Source organism: Corvus hawaiiensis, chromosome 18 (assembly GCF_020740725.1).
Source record: "Corvus hawaiiensis isolate bCorHaw1 chromosome 18, bCorHaw1.pri.cur, whole genome shotgun sequence".
Lineage (NCBI taxonomy): Eukaryota > Metazoa > Chordata > Aves > Passeriformes > Corvidae > Corvus > Corvus hawaiiensis.
Window position 1 is genome coordinate 1,320,420 of NC_063230.1, and position 17,320 is coordinate 1,337,739.

Here is a 17,320-nt window from a genome sequence, read left to right on the forward strand (position 1 = left end):
TGAATCACAGACGCAATTTGCCAACCCTGAATGCGCCTCATACATTAAACATGTACTCAAACATGCTGCCCATGGGACCACACACAGAAATTCATAATTAAGGCATATTTTTCACTAAGGTAAATAATATGCTTCAAAAAATCTGAAAAACTGGTTACTTGTTGCCAGTGGTTTATACACTATTACAAGTAATATGCAAGCCTTGCCCATGCACTTCACATCTATTCATTATTTTTTATTTAGATGAAAGAAATGGATTTTTCCACCCTTCTAAGTTTTCCAATAGTTTATAGCAGCTGCTAGAGATTAACCAAAACAAAGGGAAAAAAATTTAAAATCACATGAAACTTTCTGTGCAAGTACATTCTGCAAGGTTCAGAAAAGTTGTGTGATCTGCACTTCAAAAGCATACCTAGAAGACACAGATAGGAAATGGACAACTGACAACATAGATACTAATATGCTCCTAATTTTTCTGTATACACTCAGCAGGGTTTTCCAAAGTTAAAGCTGAAGAAAATTCTATCAGCACTTTCTCAACTAAAGCAAAAAAGAAACCAGTTCAGTTGAATAACCAATACCTTAAACTGAATATGAAAGCTAAGCCAGCAGAGATCTAAAGACATTGATAGTGGGGGGGGGAAAGCTTCAGCAACTATTTCCCTAGGAAATATTTGCTATCAGAGAGTCTGTCAGTGCCAGCATGTTTTATACAAACAAAAGGAAGTCTGTGAAGTTTACATCAGATCCTTAAAGAAAATAATCTGTAGTAACAAAAAAATGTAATAAACTCTTCCCATCACACACAGTTCAATGCCGTGTGTCACATCACTGTGTCTCACCACAGCAGGTTTAACTGCCTCAAACTAATGCTGCTTTCTTAGAAAAAAAGTCTTCATGGGAAGATTTGTCCTTAAAAATCAGTCAACCCTCCATGCTAAACTAAATCATGGGTTATTTAAAGAATAATCCCATATAAAATCAGAGCCATGCCTGCAGCAGCATGGATCTCAGATGCGGCCGGGTGGGCAGTCAATGATAGCATGGTTATTTTTGCTGTATAAGCACTAAAGGTAACTAGTCTTTCACAGTGAGCTGTAACAATGGACTTGTGTAAAAAAAAAGCCAATAAAAGGTCATAAAAAGCAGCTATTTAATGATATAAGGACATGAAACACCCCGCAGGCCCGGGCTCCTCTCCCTCCTCAGGGCTGGGCGATCCCTCCCTCAGCAGTGCAGCTGTTCCAGCACTTCACTGGCACCTGACCTCCCGTATTTCTGATTTTTCCATGAAAAAATGACCTGCCAAGGGCACACCAATTGTTACGAAACGACACCGTAATATTTTGAGTAGTCATCCCTCAGATCTTGTAATGTTTTCTATATTGCCAATTTACATAAACTGCTCATTAGTGTGGGTACTGAGGGGGGAAAAAAAAGGAAAAAAAAACCCACAACCAAAATATCCCCCCCCAATCAGTTGTGTAGGTCCTTTTTCTTGCCTTTGCCAGGGTTAGGCGAAAGCAGACGATTCTCCTCCCTTCCTGCCCCGTGTTGTCCCCACAGGTCCCTCGGGCTCCTCCATGAGGGGCCGCTCCCCCTCACGGCTCCTCCTCCCGCCATTTCCTTCCCGCCACGGCCGATCCCCCTCAGCCTCCGGCAAAATAAACGCGAAATAAACCCCAAACCCCACAAAACCGCAACCGCCGGCACCAGCCCCGGCACCGATGGGCCAGAAACGGCTTCGAGCTTTCTGCTTTATTAATGGGGCTTTTCCTAAACACCGGGTAAAATAGGGCTTGAAAGTTTAAAGTGCTGTTTAATAAAGTCTGCACACATGTTGCTATTACTTTAAATAAAGTAATTATGATGTTAAGTTCAGATTTGGTATGGCAGACCAAAAAAAAAAAAAAAAAAAAAAAAAAAAAAATATATATATATATATATATATATATATATATATATATATATATATATATATATATATATAGTGATTAACTTCAAGTAAATTCAGCTATGAGACTGTAAAAATTGTCATCAGGAAAGCAGTGAGAAGGCGCTCATGTCCAAGGGACAGTACTGTGGAACGAGTTGTAACAGCTTATCTGACATGAATCATATCAGCTTATCGTGACATGAATTGTTTCAGTTTATCATGACATGAATTGAGGCTCTTGGCAAACACCTGAGGTGTGTTCACCAACTACTGCTGAAAGGAAAAGGCTTTCCAGTCACAGCTGGACAGAACAGTCTGCTGACTCTGCCAACTGATTTCAATTAAGTTATATTAAAAAAAAAAAAAAAAAAAAAATTATTTCACAAGTTTAAAGAGGTCCAAAGAATAAAATTAGCTACTTTACACTTAAAAGTCAGCTAGCTGGGTACCACAGATTAATAAACACATATCAAATTAATTTTCCCTTTTATACTATAAAGCTACAAAAGAACTAATGAACATTCTAGACTTGGAATTTAATTTTTATACTTGTATTCATTCTAAGTAGCCTACAACATTTATAAAAATCCCCTAAAGAGACTGATGGGATAGAAAACAGGGAATACAACAACTAATCCTTGTACCTGCGGACATGCACACAGGTAACTCGGTCACCCTATGGAAGCACAGCCTCAGACACATAATACAAACCTCATTACCAGTAAATCTACATCAAAGCAAACAGGACACCAAATGAGACAAGATGAAAGTGTTTTCCACTTGCTTATTTTCTGAAAGAAAAAATATCCAAGGCTGCATTCTGCAAAATTACTGCAACACAAAGGTGCATTCTATTTTGATGTTGTTATTATTATTATTATTATAACCTCAGAGAAAGTGGGAATAGTCTAATGACAATTTAATTCTGAGAAGATATCCAAATTTGTAAGAAGAACTAGGATGTAATACAGAAAGGTGACGATGACCTGAAAAACTGCAGAAACAGAAAGAATAAAATTATATAGCCCAAGATGCCATGTCCTAGATCTAAGAACAAGATAATCTTCAGTAATCTTAAGAGTTGATAGCTGGATTAAGAAGAAAAAGCCGTAAGTGTAATAACTTTGCAGTCAAGTCATCTATATATATATATATATATATCTATCTATATCTATATATATATAAAATATGTCTCATCAGAGCCAGGAACTGTTAAGCTTTACCCTGAACAGTGTGCACAAACGTAGTCAAATTGTAACTTGCATGAAACTAGGATGATTGGCAAAGCTTTTTCATCAAGGCAGTAAAGGTCAGCTACAATTCCCCTCTCTCAGCACCTCGAGAAGGTGAAAACTTCTCTTTTTTTTGGCTTTTAAAACAGCTCCTTAGCAAAAATCCGAGCAGAAATATGTACCAACATTATTGCTTGTATGAGTGTTTAATTAGTTGGCACAGCATTTTATGATAAATTACCAGTCAATGACTCAAGAGATCCATCTCTATCCTGTTCTCTTGGACTCAAGGTCTAAATCTAAAAAAAATGTACCTTAAGATCCATAATAATATAAATGCTCTATAGGTATCCTGTATGATTTTAAGTATCAAAATGAAATATTTGAAAGCACTGGAGTTTTTCTTACCTTTCCAGAAGATTATGAATCGCTTTGAAGAGCAGGGTCCTACACTCATAGGAAAGTCCATTCTCCCAGAATCCTTCTTCCACCACTACAAAAACATAAAATGTCAACATGCTCAGAATAGGGAAATACATTTATCCAAAACGTATCTTCAACAGCTTTAATTTTCAAAGTAGCATGTTTCATTAAACTATTTCAGCTAATACCTATATTGCCCAAGTAGCTTTAATCTTTACTTGCTGCAGATGCAGTCTTTGAATTTTAAAAAAAAACCCAAACCCAACACAAAAGCATAAAAGCAAACCCATTTGTTTGTAGCATTCAATATTCAAGTACAGGGGTGAGGAATGCACGATCATTCTTTGCCACCACCGCTGAGAGATCCTTTAAAACTTAACCACAGATGCCGACAATCAAGAAACAAAGTGAATCATTAAAGGTGTAAAATCAATTTACATAACTGAAAAAACATGAAACAACTCTTCTGAACCTCTTGCTGTCACACTCAGGTGCAATTCCTCCATCGTACTGACTTGAACTATCGCAGTTTTAGCAATACACAGCAGATTTTATACCAAATAAAAACTGTACACTCAGTACCGAACTGCAGGGATTTTAGAGTTTAAAAAAGTAAGTCTAATTATCTCTCCTAGTAGAGTGCAGCCTGAATTAGTCACCTGAAGGACAGACAAACCTCAGAAATATCTGCTGTCCTTACTCATGGCTTTTGGGTGCTAAAACTACCAGGAGTAGCACTATTTCTGGTATGCCTGTACCAGATTCGAAATCTTACTCAGCTAAAAGACGCAGAGTGAAAACAGATGACAAAACAACTTTTTCAACGAGTAAGGATTTGTTAATTGTCTGAGTTCTGTCATTTCAATTTCACAGGAGTAGTCGGCAGATCTTTAGAAGTGCAAACATAAAATTCTATTGCACGTTAAGCACTGAATACTTCACACTCCTCCTTGGCCAATTTGCAGGACGAGACCTCCCAGCAGCGCGTCTATCGCAGAGATGATTATCTCAGTATAGTTTACAACCACGTTTAAAGGCGAGCTCTAAGGAGCTTGTGCTCCATGGAAAATACTAATATTGCCAGCAGCCTTCAAAGCCTCGAGCCACTGTTCTGCTGCTTCTCCAGGAGCTGTAACTCACAGACAAGAAAACGCACATTTTTTGCATGTGCAGTGTTGTGATATGCTAATGTTGGTAACAGAGCCTCTCTCCTCGTGCAGAATGGAAAAGCCAGGTTTTAGTAACTAAATCACCTTATCGGACAGCACAAGACTTCCCGGGAGAATGGAGACACAGACCCGTGCCCCTGGGCACAAGCAGCAGCCAAGGAGCTTTTCCTTTGAAACCACTGCAGGCCCTTTAATGCTTGCAAGCCCTCCCTGACAGCGAGGATGTAATGGGCCATGGCTATTTACTGCACAGAACTCCGCATGGCCTCGGGTTTCACGGGTAAAACACTGTGCTTAAGGAACTCAGAACCCCCGTGCATGCTCAGAACTATCGATGTATAAATTCCCAACAGCTCAGAACTACAGAAGCCCCAGAAGCTGCAAGGCAGGTACAGTCTTGCACTTCAAAATGACATAATCCTTAAATATATGAAAAGTTACAGATTACACTATGAGAGATCACACCTGCATGAAAATTCAGTATTTAAATTAAAAAATGAAATTTTTGGACAGCATCATGAAGTTGACAGAACCTGTAAAAGTCAAAATAAATTCACTCTTACACAGCAGTGAGCTCTTCTCCAGTTTCACCCTATCTTAGGCTATACTGCCAGTATTGCCCTGCTTTAGGAACTTCATGCAAAATAGGGGAGACCAGAATCAATTCCAGGATTTTACAGGAAGGTTCCCACCACCAGTTCTGAAGTTCCCAGTCCTAACTCCCTACCTACTCCCAGATATACACGGCAGACAAATGGGACCCTGTCACAGCTTATATCATCTCTCAGAACTATCTTCGCCAAGTATAATGTTGCCATTTTAGGAGAATTCAGATCAGATCACACTGCTTTACACTGTTAAATGTAATATTCTGTAGAGTTGGAATAATTTTAATCCCGGAATTTTTTTTGACTGGACATCACCTATATTCTTTTTCCCTGCTCAGCTTCCCTGGCTACCCCAGCCTGTTATTCCTCCACAATCCCAGACATGAAAGCACTCCACATCCCAGCAGGAGGGATGGGATGAGGGAATGGAAACTGGCAGCACTCCCCCTCCCTACCCATCACCACAGCTGCATCCATGGCGATCCTGCACTCAGCAGAAGTAATGGCTGGGAGGAATGTGTCCAAAATCCTAGGAAAAGCAGGGAAAAGCAATGTTAACCTCACAGCCAAGTCCCGAGGGTCAAGTGTGTGCCGTGAGATCAGACTGCCTGAGGAGGAGCAGCAGTGGAGTGGGACAGGGAAAAGGGGAAAGTCTGGAGTGGTATCAACCCTCAATATTCTAATTTTCCAAACTGCCTTTCTTAGTACATGGAATTCACATAAATGACATATGAAATGGAAATAAAATTACTTCCCTATTAAATTTAACTCCAAGTATATCATAAGACAGTGCCATAACCACTTTCCTATAATAAATAATGCCTTTAAATCCCAGATATATTAAAGCACTATACTTACTGTAATTACCTCTAATGCTTCTTTATCCTACTAAAAAAGTACATCTCACAATTAAGAGCATGTACATATGTCTGATGCCATAAAAATGAGGAGGAAAAATTAGAAGTGCAGCATTTCACTTCCTCTTTGCTCTTTGGCTTCCTGATCCAGACTCCAAAAGAAAAGTGTTGAAATGACTGGAGCAAGTTGCAACTTCAAGATGCATATGGTGACCAATAAAAAAGCTTGGCAAAACACTAAAAATTAGACTAGTCCTGTAAATTCCAAAGTTCCTGACGCTTATAATTTAACTAGATTTTAGATTTTGAGGAGTATTTTAAATTCCTTATAGCAAATTGAAGCCTAGGAAATAATTGTTGGTCTCTATCTGTCTTCGTGACGATTTCTAATGCTTTTAACACTCAACACATTCAACTCCAGCCCCCCTCAGCTTTCCCATGCTCCTGATAGCATTTCCAGGCACAGCCAGCAGAACACCGGTGCTGCACAGGTTCCGAAACATGGGAACACCTCCGGCCTGTCCTGGAGGCGTTTCTGGTACTTCAGTTGAAATATTTCTCTTTAGACGCAACAAATGTGACACTGACCAACGGCTGTGAAAGCCATCTTCCAAAACAGAGAACTTCTAGGGGGAGAATCACGGAAAGATGGAATGTTTTAGTAAGAGAAAGCACAACAGAGCATGAACTTCATTTTCCTCCATGGAAGTCAGAGCAGAGGACAAGAGTTTGGAGAGGCAGCAAAGCAGAGGGGACAAACTGTGGGTCACTGCTTGCCAGGCCGTGGGGAGACACAGCCATGGCCAATCTGATCCCTGTTTGCAGCAATCCCATCCTGGGGAGTGTCAGGCTGGGCGACCTCCAGGAGCCCCAGCTCCTTCTCACCAGAGGGTTCTGCCAGGTGACTGCTCCTCCACTGGGATAGCTTCATGTACATGTTTCTGTAGCTCTGGGTATATACATTTCTGTAAACATTGACTACCCTATCCAAGCCTCTGGACACTCCAGAGAAGGATGACACCTGGGAGTGGCATTTACTTTATTTCAACAGGCAGCTCATCCCGTTCTCACTGCCCTGCAACAGAGGGAGAACTTCAGCACATCATTTCTCACCAAAAGAAGCAACTGCTTTCCTCTAGTTATGTTTTGTTTGGTTTTTTATTTTTAATTAAATCATCTCCCAAAATAAACCACTAAGTCTATTAATATTCTGTCTCTAAAGACTGGATCATCAAAAAAAAAAATTATCAAGAATAGCAGAAAATCTGAAACAAGAAAAAAGTGTATTTGACACTTACAATGGATTACAATGGAGGTGTTAATCTCACTGCTGGTGTTCAAACAGAGTGGGAATTAATCAACAGCCTTCATATATAAAGGTGTTTTTAGGCGTTTGTTATGATTTTGTTTTCATAGGTTGAAAAAATGAATAAAACGTTTGTGCTGATTTTTATGTTTATTCTTGCAGATCAGATGTTAAATGAATGAAAGGCAACTACAATAATTTAGACTTACATGGGAAATTTATAATTTAAAGATACTTAATGAGCAGCTTAGTTGGCTTGGGGTCTTTTTTATTTTCAAGTCAGAGATATTAAGGTCTTCAAAGTGTCCAACAATTTTTATGAAGCCAGCCATGTTCTCGAAAAAAAAAAAAAATCCATTATAAAAATTTCAAGGAGAGAAGTCACAGCAAAATATCAAAGCAAATACTTCAATAATTTTAGGTCTCCCAGCAGAGATACTGGAAAGATAATAAGATCTCTGTTCTGCTTCAGTGGTCAAACTGACATATTTTACTTAAAAGAAATGTAGGAAGGAAGGAGAGGAGGCAAGTCGAGGCTGTGTCGGCGCTGCAGAGACAGTTATACCTTTAAGAAATCCAGCCACCCACATTTTAATAATTCAGGTCACACTGCCTTGTGCAGTTTAAAAGCAGAATTAGTTTCAAAGAATACATATTTCCTCAGAGCTATGTTACATATTTCCTTTTAATGTATCATATTGCAGCAACAGCTGAAATGAACGTCTAGACATCAAAAACAAGGCTTTATTCCCACCTACTGCTTTTTTACCTCAGGCATCAGAGCTAATGAAACCCATTATCCAGAACACTGCCCTCAGTCACCACATTGGCCACTGCAAATATGAAAAAACACTCTGGGACAGCACCAGTTATTCAGCCATTAAAATTACTGAAAATCAATTTCTTGCTGCACACTGCAGAAATACTGATAGATTAAAGCAGGACACATGGGACAAGGAGATTACTTCCAGGGAAGATTACTATGTCAAACTGCTGAGGACGGGGACTTACTCAGCTCCTCAGGATTCACATGCAGAGCAGCACATGCTCCTTCTCAGCCTTTGATATTTTGCCTCCTCGCTGCCATGAAATATGAAGGATGTGGTGCTTTTTCTGTGTTTTAAAAACACATGGCTAAACAACTCCAACAAAATCAGACATAAAATTGCTAAAAGCAAGCATTTAATTTTTATCTGTATTTTTATTAGCGTGCCCTTAAAACAATATTTCAAAAGCCAAAGAGCATTTTGAAGCATCATTTCTCCTAAAAAATTGAGTTAAGAGAGTAACAACACAATGCAATGGTACATTAATTCTGAAAAACTATATTATACCCATAAAAATCCAATTAAAGACAACGCCATTGATCGATCATTGCTATACTGCCATTGATCACCTTGTAAAATCTGCGTTTGAAGTCATTAGTGATTAAATTGACTTATTACTAAATCAGATTCAACCCACTTAGAGATCTAATTTCCTCATGCTGGTTATGATCATAGGGAAATTGTGCTGCTCACTCATACAGGCCCGAGAATCCATCTTGGCTCCCTTCCCCAAGTCAGCTCATCACAAAATGAACCAAAACAGTGGAAATGCTCCCCAGAATGATTCATTTGTGTTCTCCTATTTCCAAACTGAGGGAATATTCACTGGACTTGCACAGAAGCATTTCCAATCCACGTCCTTCCAAGGTACCCTTAAGAGCTTCCAGGAAAATCGGAATATAAATGGAGACCATGGCTGGAGATTGCGGCTCAGGCACGACCCCAGTTTGCATCTCAACGCACCGCAATTTTCGATATAAAAAAACCAACACTTGCAAGGAGAGTTGACTATGAAACTAAAATTGTTGCACCTCAGAAGGATAAATAAAACCTTCAAAGGCAACAGCTGTTGAATATCACAGGAATATTCCGAGGCTTTAATTGTTGCGCATTGAAACAGAAATTAGCATAATAGCTATTTATTGAAAAACAGATGGTAGGTAACTATCTGCACTTAGATTGTGTTAGCACTACTTAAAGTATTACTTTTATCGCTTCCTCAATCCCAGTAGGTACAGAGTTGTTTTTTTATAGAATACACATTATATGTTACATCCTCTCCCTGGCCCACACACTCACATTCCTGTGCTCCTGCACGGCCTCTCCTGCCTTTCACTGGAGCACACCACAGCCAGATCTTCACAGGGACGGCTTCTCAGCAGCTTGGTTAACCAAAATTATTATCTATGAAATCAGAACGAGCATTTCTGTGCAATTACAGCTCGAGTCTGCTCTCTCTGTAGGAATGCAGATGAGCTGTGCAGAGAGCTCCTGAGACAGGAGAGATTCCAAATCAAACCATGGATTTGCCGTGTGGTTTTTGCTTCGAATGCTTTCTACCATCACCAGAAAGAGTAAAAGGAACAGAAATAAGGCACAGTTTTATGTGGTTTACACAGTTTCCCAAAGCAAAGCAGGAAGTTGTCTGCAACGGGAAACCTGCTCTCACGTGCCAGAAAATCCCCCCCAATCTCTGATTTATGCTGCTTCATTCGTCCCACCATGTGTTTGTGTTAAGCAATCTGATTTCCAAGCCACTTTATATTTCTTTGCAGAGGTATTTCCTATAAATGAAAAGCATAACCTGACCATAGTGAAAAGGCACTAAAGGTTTGGGGACATTCTCACCATTGTTTCCTTAAATGTTCCAGGCTAAGGATGCCACTAGGAAAGAAGTATTTTCTTAACTTTACTCCTGGGAGTTTCTAGAATTTCCTCTCACATTTCTGAACTTTTCATTTTCCATTATCTCTTCAACTATTTGGTATAAAGACATTAAAGGTAGTTTGTCAGAAGAACATAAAAGCAACCCAAAAATCTTCGAAGGAAAATACAATGTTTTTAAAGTATTACTATGCTTTCCTAATCCTAGAAACAACCTGTACTCTCCAAAGTTCATTTGCTCTCTTCTTTCCCCTTCCAAATCTCCCAAGTTTTCCTCATTTCCATTTCCAGTCACCACCTGGGCCTTGCAGCCAGTGTGACCCTTATTCCACACATCGGCTGCCAGCCCCACTTCTGCCGTTTGATCTTCTCAGGTTCAAAGAAAATGGAATTCCTGCAGTGGATGTGCAGCAGGGAGACCTTCCTGTGCACCAACAATGCAATGAGAAGGAGGACTTGTATTTTTCCTCTCCAAACACAACTGGTGTTTACTGGCACTGACGGGGCACTGACTCTGCATTCCCTGTTCCCAGAGCTCTGCTGGAGGTAACGGAATGTGCGAGGGCAGCGAGTCTCTCCGGAGACATCAGAGCGAGTTCAGCCATCCCCGAGTAACACAGGCCACGTTCTGAGGGAAAATGCCGTCCGTATTAATCCCTACTTGGAAAGCGAAAGGAACCCGGAGTCTTCCCTCACTTCCCAAGTATGCAGGGCGTCACTGCTGGAGCACAGCTCCGTTCGGAGCGCGGCACCGGGCTGAGCTCTCCCGGCCCTTCCACACGGCTCTGCCTTGGGAACGCCCGCACGGCTCCCGCCAGGCGCTTCCACTCGGACGCTGCAATCCCGTCCCTCCTCGTTCCCATTCCCAATCCCAATCCCAAGCCCACCCCGCCCGCCGGCCGTGCCTCCCGGAGATCCATCCCCACATCCGCAGGCAGCTCTGGCGGCACTGCAGGGCGATCCCGGGAGCTTGCCCGGCCAAGGGGACGCGGGACACGAGTCACGCCGTGGCCGCTGGGGCCGCGCTGGGGCCGCCGTGCGGGGAGGGCAGCGCGGCCGGGCCCGAGGGCGCAGCCACGGCCGGCAATGCCCATCCCCATCCCGCACCACGGCAGCTCGGGCAGCGCGCCTCGCTGCTTTCCCGTGTGCTGCGGCTGCCACAGCCTTTAATCGGTATGTTAAGACGACAGCTGGAGGAAAGACAAGATCTCCAACACATCCAAGGAGACATTTATGGAGAAATCCCGGGAGTAACGTGCCCAGTCTCTCCAGGCCCCCGGAGCTCTGCTTCCACCCAGCCGGGCTCTGCTCTGGGGGACAGAAACTGCTGGTTCTTCTCAACTGTATGCTGATTTAACCAAGTCAATATTTGGGTTTCCATCAGCCAAAATTTGAGTTTACCCTTCTGCATAAAAATTAAGAATTGTGCTTATTTTTCCTCAGTTCACACTTGCTTTTGGTCCTGTGTCACTGCTTGCAGCCCCCAGGCTCCTATTTTCTTCATTTTTTTTTCCAACCTAATGGCTATAGAAATAACAAGTTTCATTAGAAAATCTTCTTTTCCTTAACTTACTTGAAATGCCATAATGTGAGAAGACAAGATCTGAATTTAAGTAAGGGATGCAGGAAATATTTTTAGAGCAGTTTCCCACGTTAAATACACATCATATGCCCCCCACAAAACAGCCAAAGGTTGTGAGTGTGAACTACTACACTAATTCCATTATACATGGAACATATTAGATAAATCCTCTTCGTGTTACTGTTTGAAAGTATGAAAAGATGTGAATAAACATCTTTTTTCTAGGTTATACATCCTTTCAAAAGAATGTTTTAAAGCTTATTTTACTACTTTTTTTCCTACCTCTCTGCTGGAATTAATTCTATTTTACACAGGAGTAAACAACAAAATTGACTTTTCCATCTGTTTACTTAAAAACTTGCTGCAGTAAAAGCTGAAGGACACAAAAAACCCAAACCCCAACCAACAATCACCAAAAATACAAATAGAAAGTAAGAGTTAGCAGCAGGCAACCCCAAATTTAATACTGCTGGCAGATTTTTTGAGTAGCAAAGTTAAGCAAAAGTCCTGTCCAACCCAAACCATGACATGATCCTGTAGGTCTTTCCAGACATGACCTTCAGCTTGTAATTTTTATCAATTAGAAAATAAATTTAAGCTTACAATGTTTATATACTTCAGAAACAGAGGGTGAGGCCTGAGCAATAACATCAGTGCAAAAATGGTTGTGGTCAGACTTGATGCTTGTAAATAAAATACTTTGAAAAAAATATTTTCAAGAGAGAAGTTTAAAGACTCTCCATTTTGCAACAATTTTTGGAAATAAAAAAACCTGCAAATGCATCTTAAGTTTAGGTATGAAGAACAGCGTAAATGAAATATCTTCTTAAAAATGTGCTGTGAGAACCTTTTCCCTCATATCCTCATCTCTTTGGAGAGGCCAGGATCCTTCCAAAACCACAGGCACAGAATAAAAACGCAGAACAGACTTCAAAGACAGAACAAGCATATTTTTGTCATTTTGTTTGTTCTTTACTCCTCACAAAACATGCCAAAATACTTTGTGCTCTTCTGTAAGCAAATGTTTACTGGAGTTTGCTGCTACTTGAACAGAAGCAAAAGCGAAATAACAAGTTTTGTGTTGAGTTCTGCCAGCGAAGGGGCTGAGCTGGAGGCAGCAGAATGTCAAGCAGGTTTTTAAGCAGGTTTTTAAATCTATTTTTGTCCTCTGAGGAAGCCAGCAGAGGGAGCTGGCTGGGACCCGGTCTGGGCCCGTCACCTAGGGGCTGCTTTTTCGATTAAGAAAAGGATCCCAGATCACGCAGGCTAAAAATAAAACTTCAGGGGAAAAAACCGACCACATGCAATAATAAACATATTAGAGGAGAGCAGGTTTGGAGTAGGGACAGTTTAAGTGCTCCTTTTAAAATAAAACCGTCCATATGAAACAGCTTTGAAAGCAGAGAACTTCCTTGAGAAATAATATCTGGTCAAAGCAGCTGGGATCAAATGTGTGATCCCTTGGGAAAGACTCCAGAAGATCCCTGAAAATCGTGATGTCCATTACTTCCAGAGGCTGAACAGATACTTACCCCAAACAGGTACCCAAACCTCAGTGTAGGAAAACAACCCCTCTCCCTCCCCGTTCCTGCCTTTCCAAGCAGGGAATATTACGGATGCTCTTTCAGATGGGGACAGAAAAACAATTTCTTTATCAGCATGTTTTTATTTATCATAATATGTTTATTTACTCCTGTTTATAAACAGAAGGTATTACAGGAGAAAAAAGTAATGAGGAAGACACAGCATGGCATTGGGGATGGAAAAAGCAAATTACTGAGGACTGGAGAGCTGTTCTGAAATAGAGGAGTCCTTGGAATTCCACACAGTAATAAACTAAGCTGCAAGATTTTACAGACTATCTGAGACTCCCAAGTACTCAGCTTTTCTCATAATCTTTAAGGCTGAACATATATGTAGTAATTATTAATTTGAAGCCAGTCCTGCTCTGTAAGATCTCTCCTGTAAGAATCTCTCCTGTGAGAGTTACTGCAAACAAGAACCCGAGTGAGCAGGATTCCCTTGGGGATGAGCAGGCTCCCCGAGGAACACCCAGGAATAGAAAGTTGTGATTTTACTTTCTATTCAATCAAAAAAGCGCTGCATTTTCTGACTCCTCTCTACTTGGGACTCCTTCTAAAGATCACTTTCACAAAATTTGAGCCAACTGACCACATTTGACCACTACAAAAGAATTCCCCTTCCCAGGCATCCCCTGTGCTCACTGCTGGAGTTCTTTCCCATATCCATATTTCAGCAGGAGCCGTCTCCCTCACTGCTGGTTCTGCAATGCAAATGCAATATGTTGTTCACTTTACAGGCTGTTGCCATGGATATTAATGTGATGTCATAAATTGTTACATCTTCATTGCAGAAACAAAATGAAAGGGCTTAGAAGCAGGAGAAGAATAAGAACTCATCTAACCAAGCATATTTAAGAAGAAGCAACTGTTGTACAAATCACAAAGAGAAAAGAGACACACAAATGTGTATTTTAATTTAGTGTTGTTGAATGCTTCTCTCTGTAAGTGCTTCCTAAAAGATGCCAAATTCCCTACTGAATTTCTTACTGGACTGTTACCTGCACAGTGGGACCTCCTCAGCAACAGATGGAGCAGCACTTCATAAATTCAGCTTTTCACCACGGTTGGAAATGCATATTTCTGTTGGAAACATCAGTTTCTGAACTCTACTTTAAATTATCAGGCAGTGGCCAACCATCCCAGCAATGCCAACCTGCCTTGCCCCTGCTTTTCCTTTCATTCCAGCTACTTTTTGACTGACCAATTCCATTCATGGCATATGTGCCATGGCAAGTACTTAATTTTTGAAAAATCAGGGTTGTGGATTGCCCTTAAAAATTATTACCGACAAGTATTCCTGAAGTTCCTCCTCTCCAAGGACTCCAGGAATCAACAGTAACAAAACGTTCCTTTGCCTTATTAAAACAGTAGCTAAGATTACAAGTTAATCTACTTTATCTATAGGTGTACACACAGAGAAAAGAATTATTTAGCTTAGAGAAAAGCAGAATACAGTACAAAGCACACCCAGTGTTCACAGTCACAGAGGATTTCCCTCATTTTCAATTAGTCAAACTGTCTGGTTTAATCTTTTTCCCAAACAGTTTAGCTGTGCTGAGAGTGGATTTAACTAAGTCGAAAGACACACAGCGAGTGGGGAATGAATGGGCACCTCTGCCTGCCCGGAGCTGCTGACCTGCATGGAATAACTACATGAGAATGGGATAAACACATCCCCACTCCCTTGCACTGTCACCAAACAGGCACCCAGAGGTGGAGCAGCACTTGGCCAAGGAGAATCCTGGTGCTGTCTGACCCTCTCCAGACCATGGTGCCAGGAAACCCAGGCACTCCTCAGCTCCTGAGCATTTCCTGTGGCAGCTCCAACAGGAAAAAAAGCCTCACACCTGGCCTGCATTTCTGGGGTCTTGTGGCACTTCTAAGTCCACCATCCAACAGTGAGGAACTCATCCACTCACAGTGGTCAGGTGTTCCTCCCCTTTCCAAACTCTCTTGAACTGCATGTGGAATGGGCTAGATCCACACCCTTCCATTCAAATCCAGCATCCCACACTCCCACAGGTCAGACAACAGAACAGATCCCATCTTCAAAAACCCAAGAGAATCTTCCCTGGTCTTGTCTGTGGCTTCCACTTCTGCGTTCCACCTAATAAGGAGTCTTAACTGGTTCCTCCAAGTCTCTCACCACTTAACTCTCCATCATAATTCATTAAATACCTTTTGTTCCTATGCCCCCACCCATTTGGAGGAGGAGGAATACAACATCAAAAGACATGCTCACCATTCTGATACCTCCAAGATTCAAAAGACTACTGAATAGCTGAACAAATACAAAACAAAAGTAAGTTTCTTGCCATCTTTTAAAAAAAGGTGTTCTGTAACTGCAGCTTTACTAGTCTGGGAGATGTTCAACCTTCTCACCTTAACCTCTTTAATTCACGTGCTTCTGAGAGCTCCTGCTCCGACAAAGCACCCAGTGAACAGTCCCCCTCCCAGTTCAGCCCAAGCCGCATTTCTTGATGATGGCACCATTCCACTGAGTCCATGGCAGCTGCACTGGTGCATCCGGTGCTGTGGGACAATCTGAACATCTCAAGCAACGCAACGTCACCTGTACTCTGTGTTTCCAATCCTATTTTTAATTCAGGAGCTTAAAGGGCAAAACAGCCTCCAAACCACATCCTCCTGGTCACCAACCTATCCCTGCCCTCTGGCAGTGGGAAGCCATTCCCTGTGTCCTGTCCCTCCATCCCTGGTCCCAAGTCTCCCTCCAGCTCTCCTGGAGCCCCTTTAGGCACTGGAAGGCTGTTTTAAGGTCTACAGAGAAACCAAGGCTGCAGATCCCCATTAATTGCTCACTTCAGAAATATTTCTTCACTGGAACTGTTTAATTCAATTCCCAGACCCAGTGGGTCCCTATCCTGGGGGAGCCACCCAACACAGAAACTCTGCCACGGCCCCCTGCTCTGAAGAGTTAAGCAATAGCTGCTATGTGAGCAGTAATACTGAGGATTTATTACCCTTGAAGGATCTGCCTCCTACAATCCTACACACTGAAAGTCCAGGGTCAAAGGGCAATAGAAAGTCAGTGAGCCCTACAGGGCAGCCCCAACACTCCACAGCACCACACTGGAACACCAGACACCTCCACTGGGGCCAGACAGGAGCAGGCGCAGCACAGGTGTTGGAGGAACATCTCTGGGATGCAATATGAAGGGCTCTCATCAAATTCCCCACCCAGAGCATGCTCCTGAGCCACATCCCACAGCTGTCCAGGCAAATCCACCCAACAACAGTGCTCTGCACACAGCACCCTGCAGCTTCTCTCTAAACCAGGAGGGTTCTCTGCATGTAGCCCAGGGGTTCGCTGCACAGGAGAACACAAAATGCTATTTCTAAAATAAAAATAATTATAAATTGAGCTTTTATTTTATTAAATAATTCTGTTTAAAAATGCAGCTATAAGATTACAGCTCAGCCTATTTAATTTCCCCTAATATTTCAGTTAATAACAACCACCCATTTCTGCATCTCCAGGAAAGCCCTTGGCTGTCATGCAGAAGGAGCCACCTGGAGAACTCTCCACATATTTAATTGGAATGTGGGGTGACCCTGTGAGCCCCAGCAAGGACCCAGCACCTCCAGGATCCTGAGCCAGTGCGACAGGGAATCCGCGGGATCATTCCCCAGCGCCAGGGCGAGGCGGGCAAGGAGGGAGGGATCTGCTGCCAGGCTGTGCCAGCTGCCATTTGGAGCCTGCAATGGACATTGGCATTTTGCCTTTTTGTCAACAATTTTAGTGTCAAAACCAAAGCACACACACGGCTCAGTCCCCACAGAGTGCCTGCGACAACCCCGGCTGGCCCTCGTGGAACAAAAATAAGCTGATTTTCCATCTCTAATAAATCTTGCACTTCAGAATGCCTACAGCCAAACCCAAATTCTCACCTAC

The 17,320-nt window shown here is 42.0% G+C and overlaps 1 protein-coding gene across 2 annotated transcripts in view; it reads right to left on the bottom strand.

The window, feature by feature from the left end:
• Window positions 1–17,320, bottom strand: part of MED13L (mediator complex subunit 13L) — a 179,354-nt gene that overhangs the window by 86,587 nt on the left and 75,447 nt on the right. For both annotated transcript variants that reach the window (XM_048323263.1, XM_048323262.1), the window contains exon 3: window positions 3,577–3,661. In XM_048323263.1, the coding sequence (XP_048179220.1) occupies window positions 3,577–3,661 (85 nt within the window). The remainder of the gene's footprint in view (window positions 1–3,576; window positions 3,662–17,320) is intronic.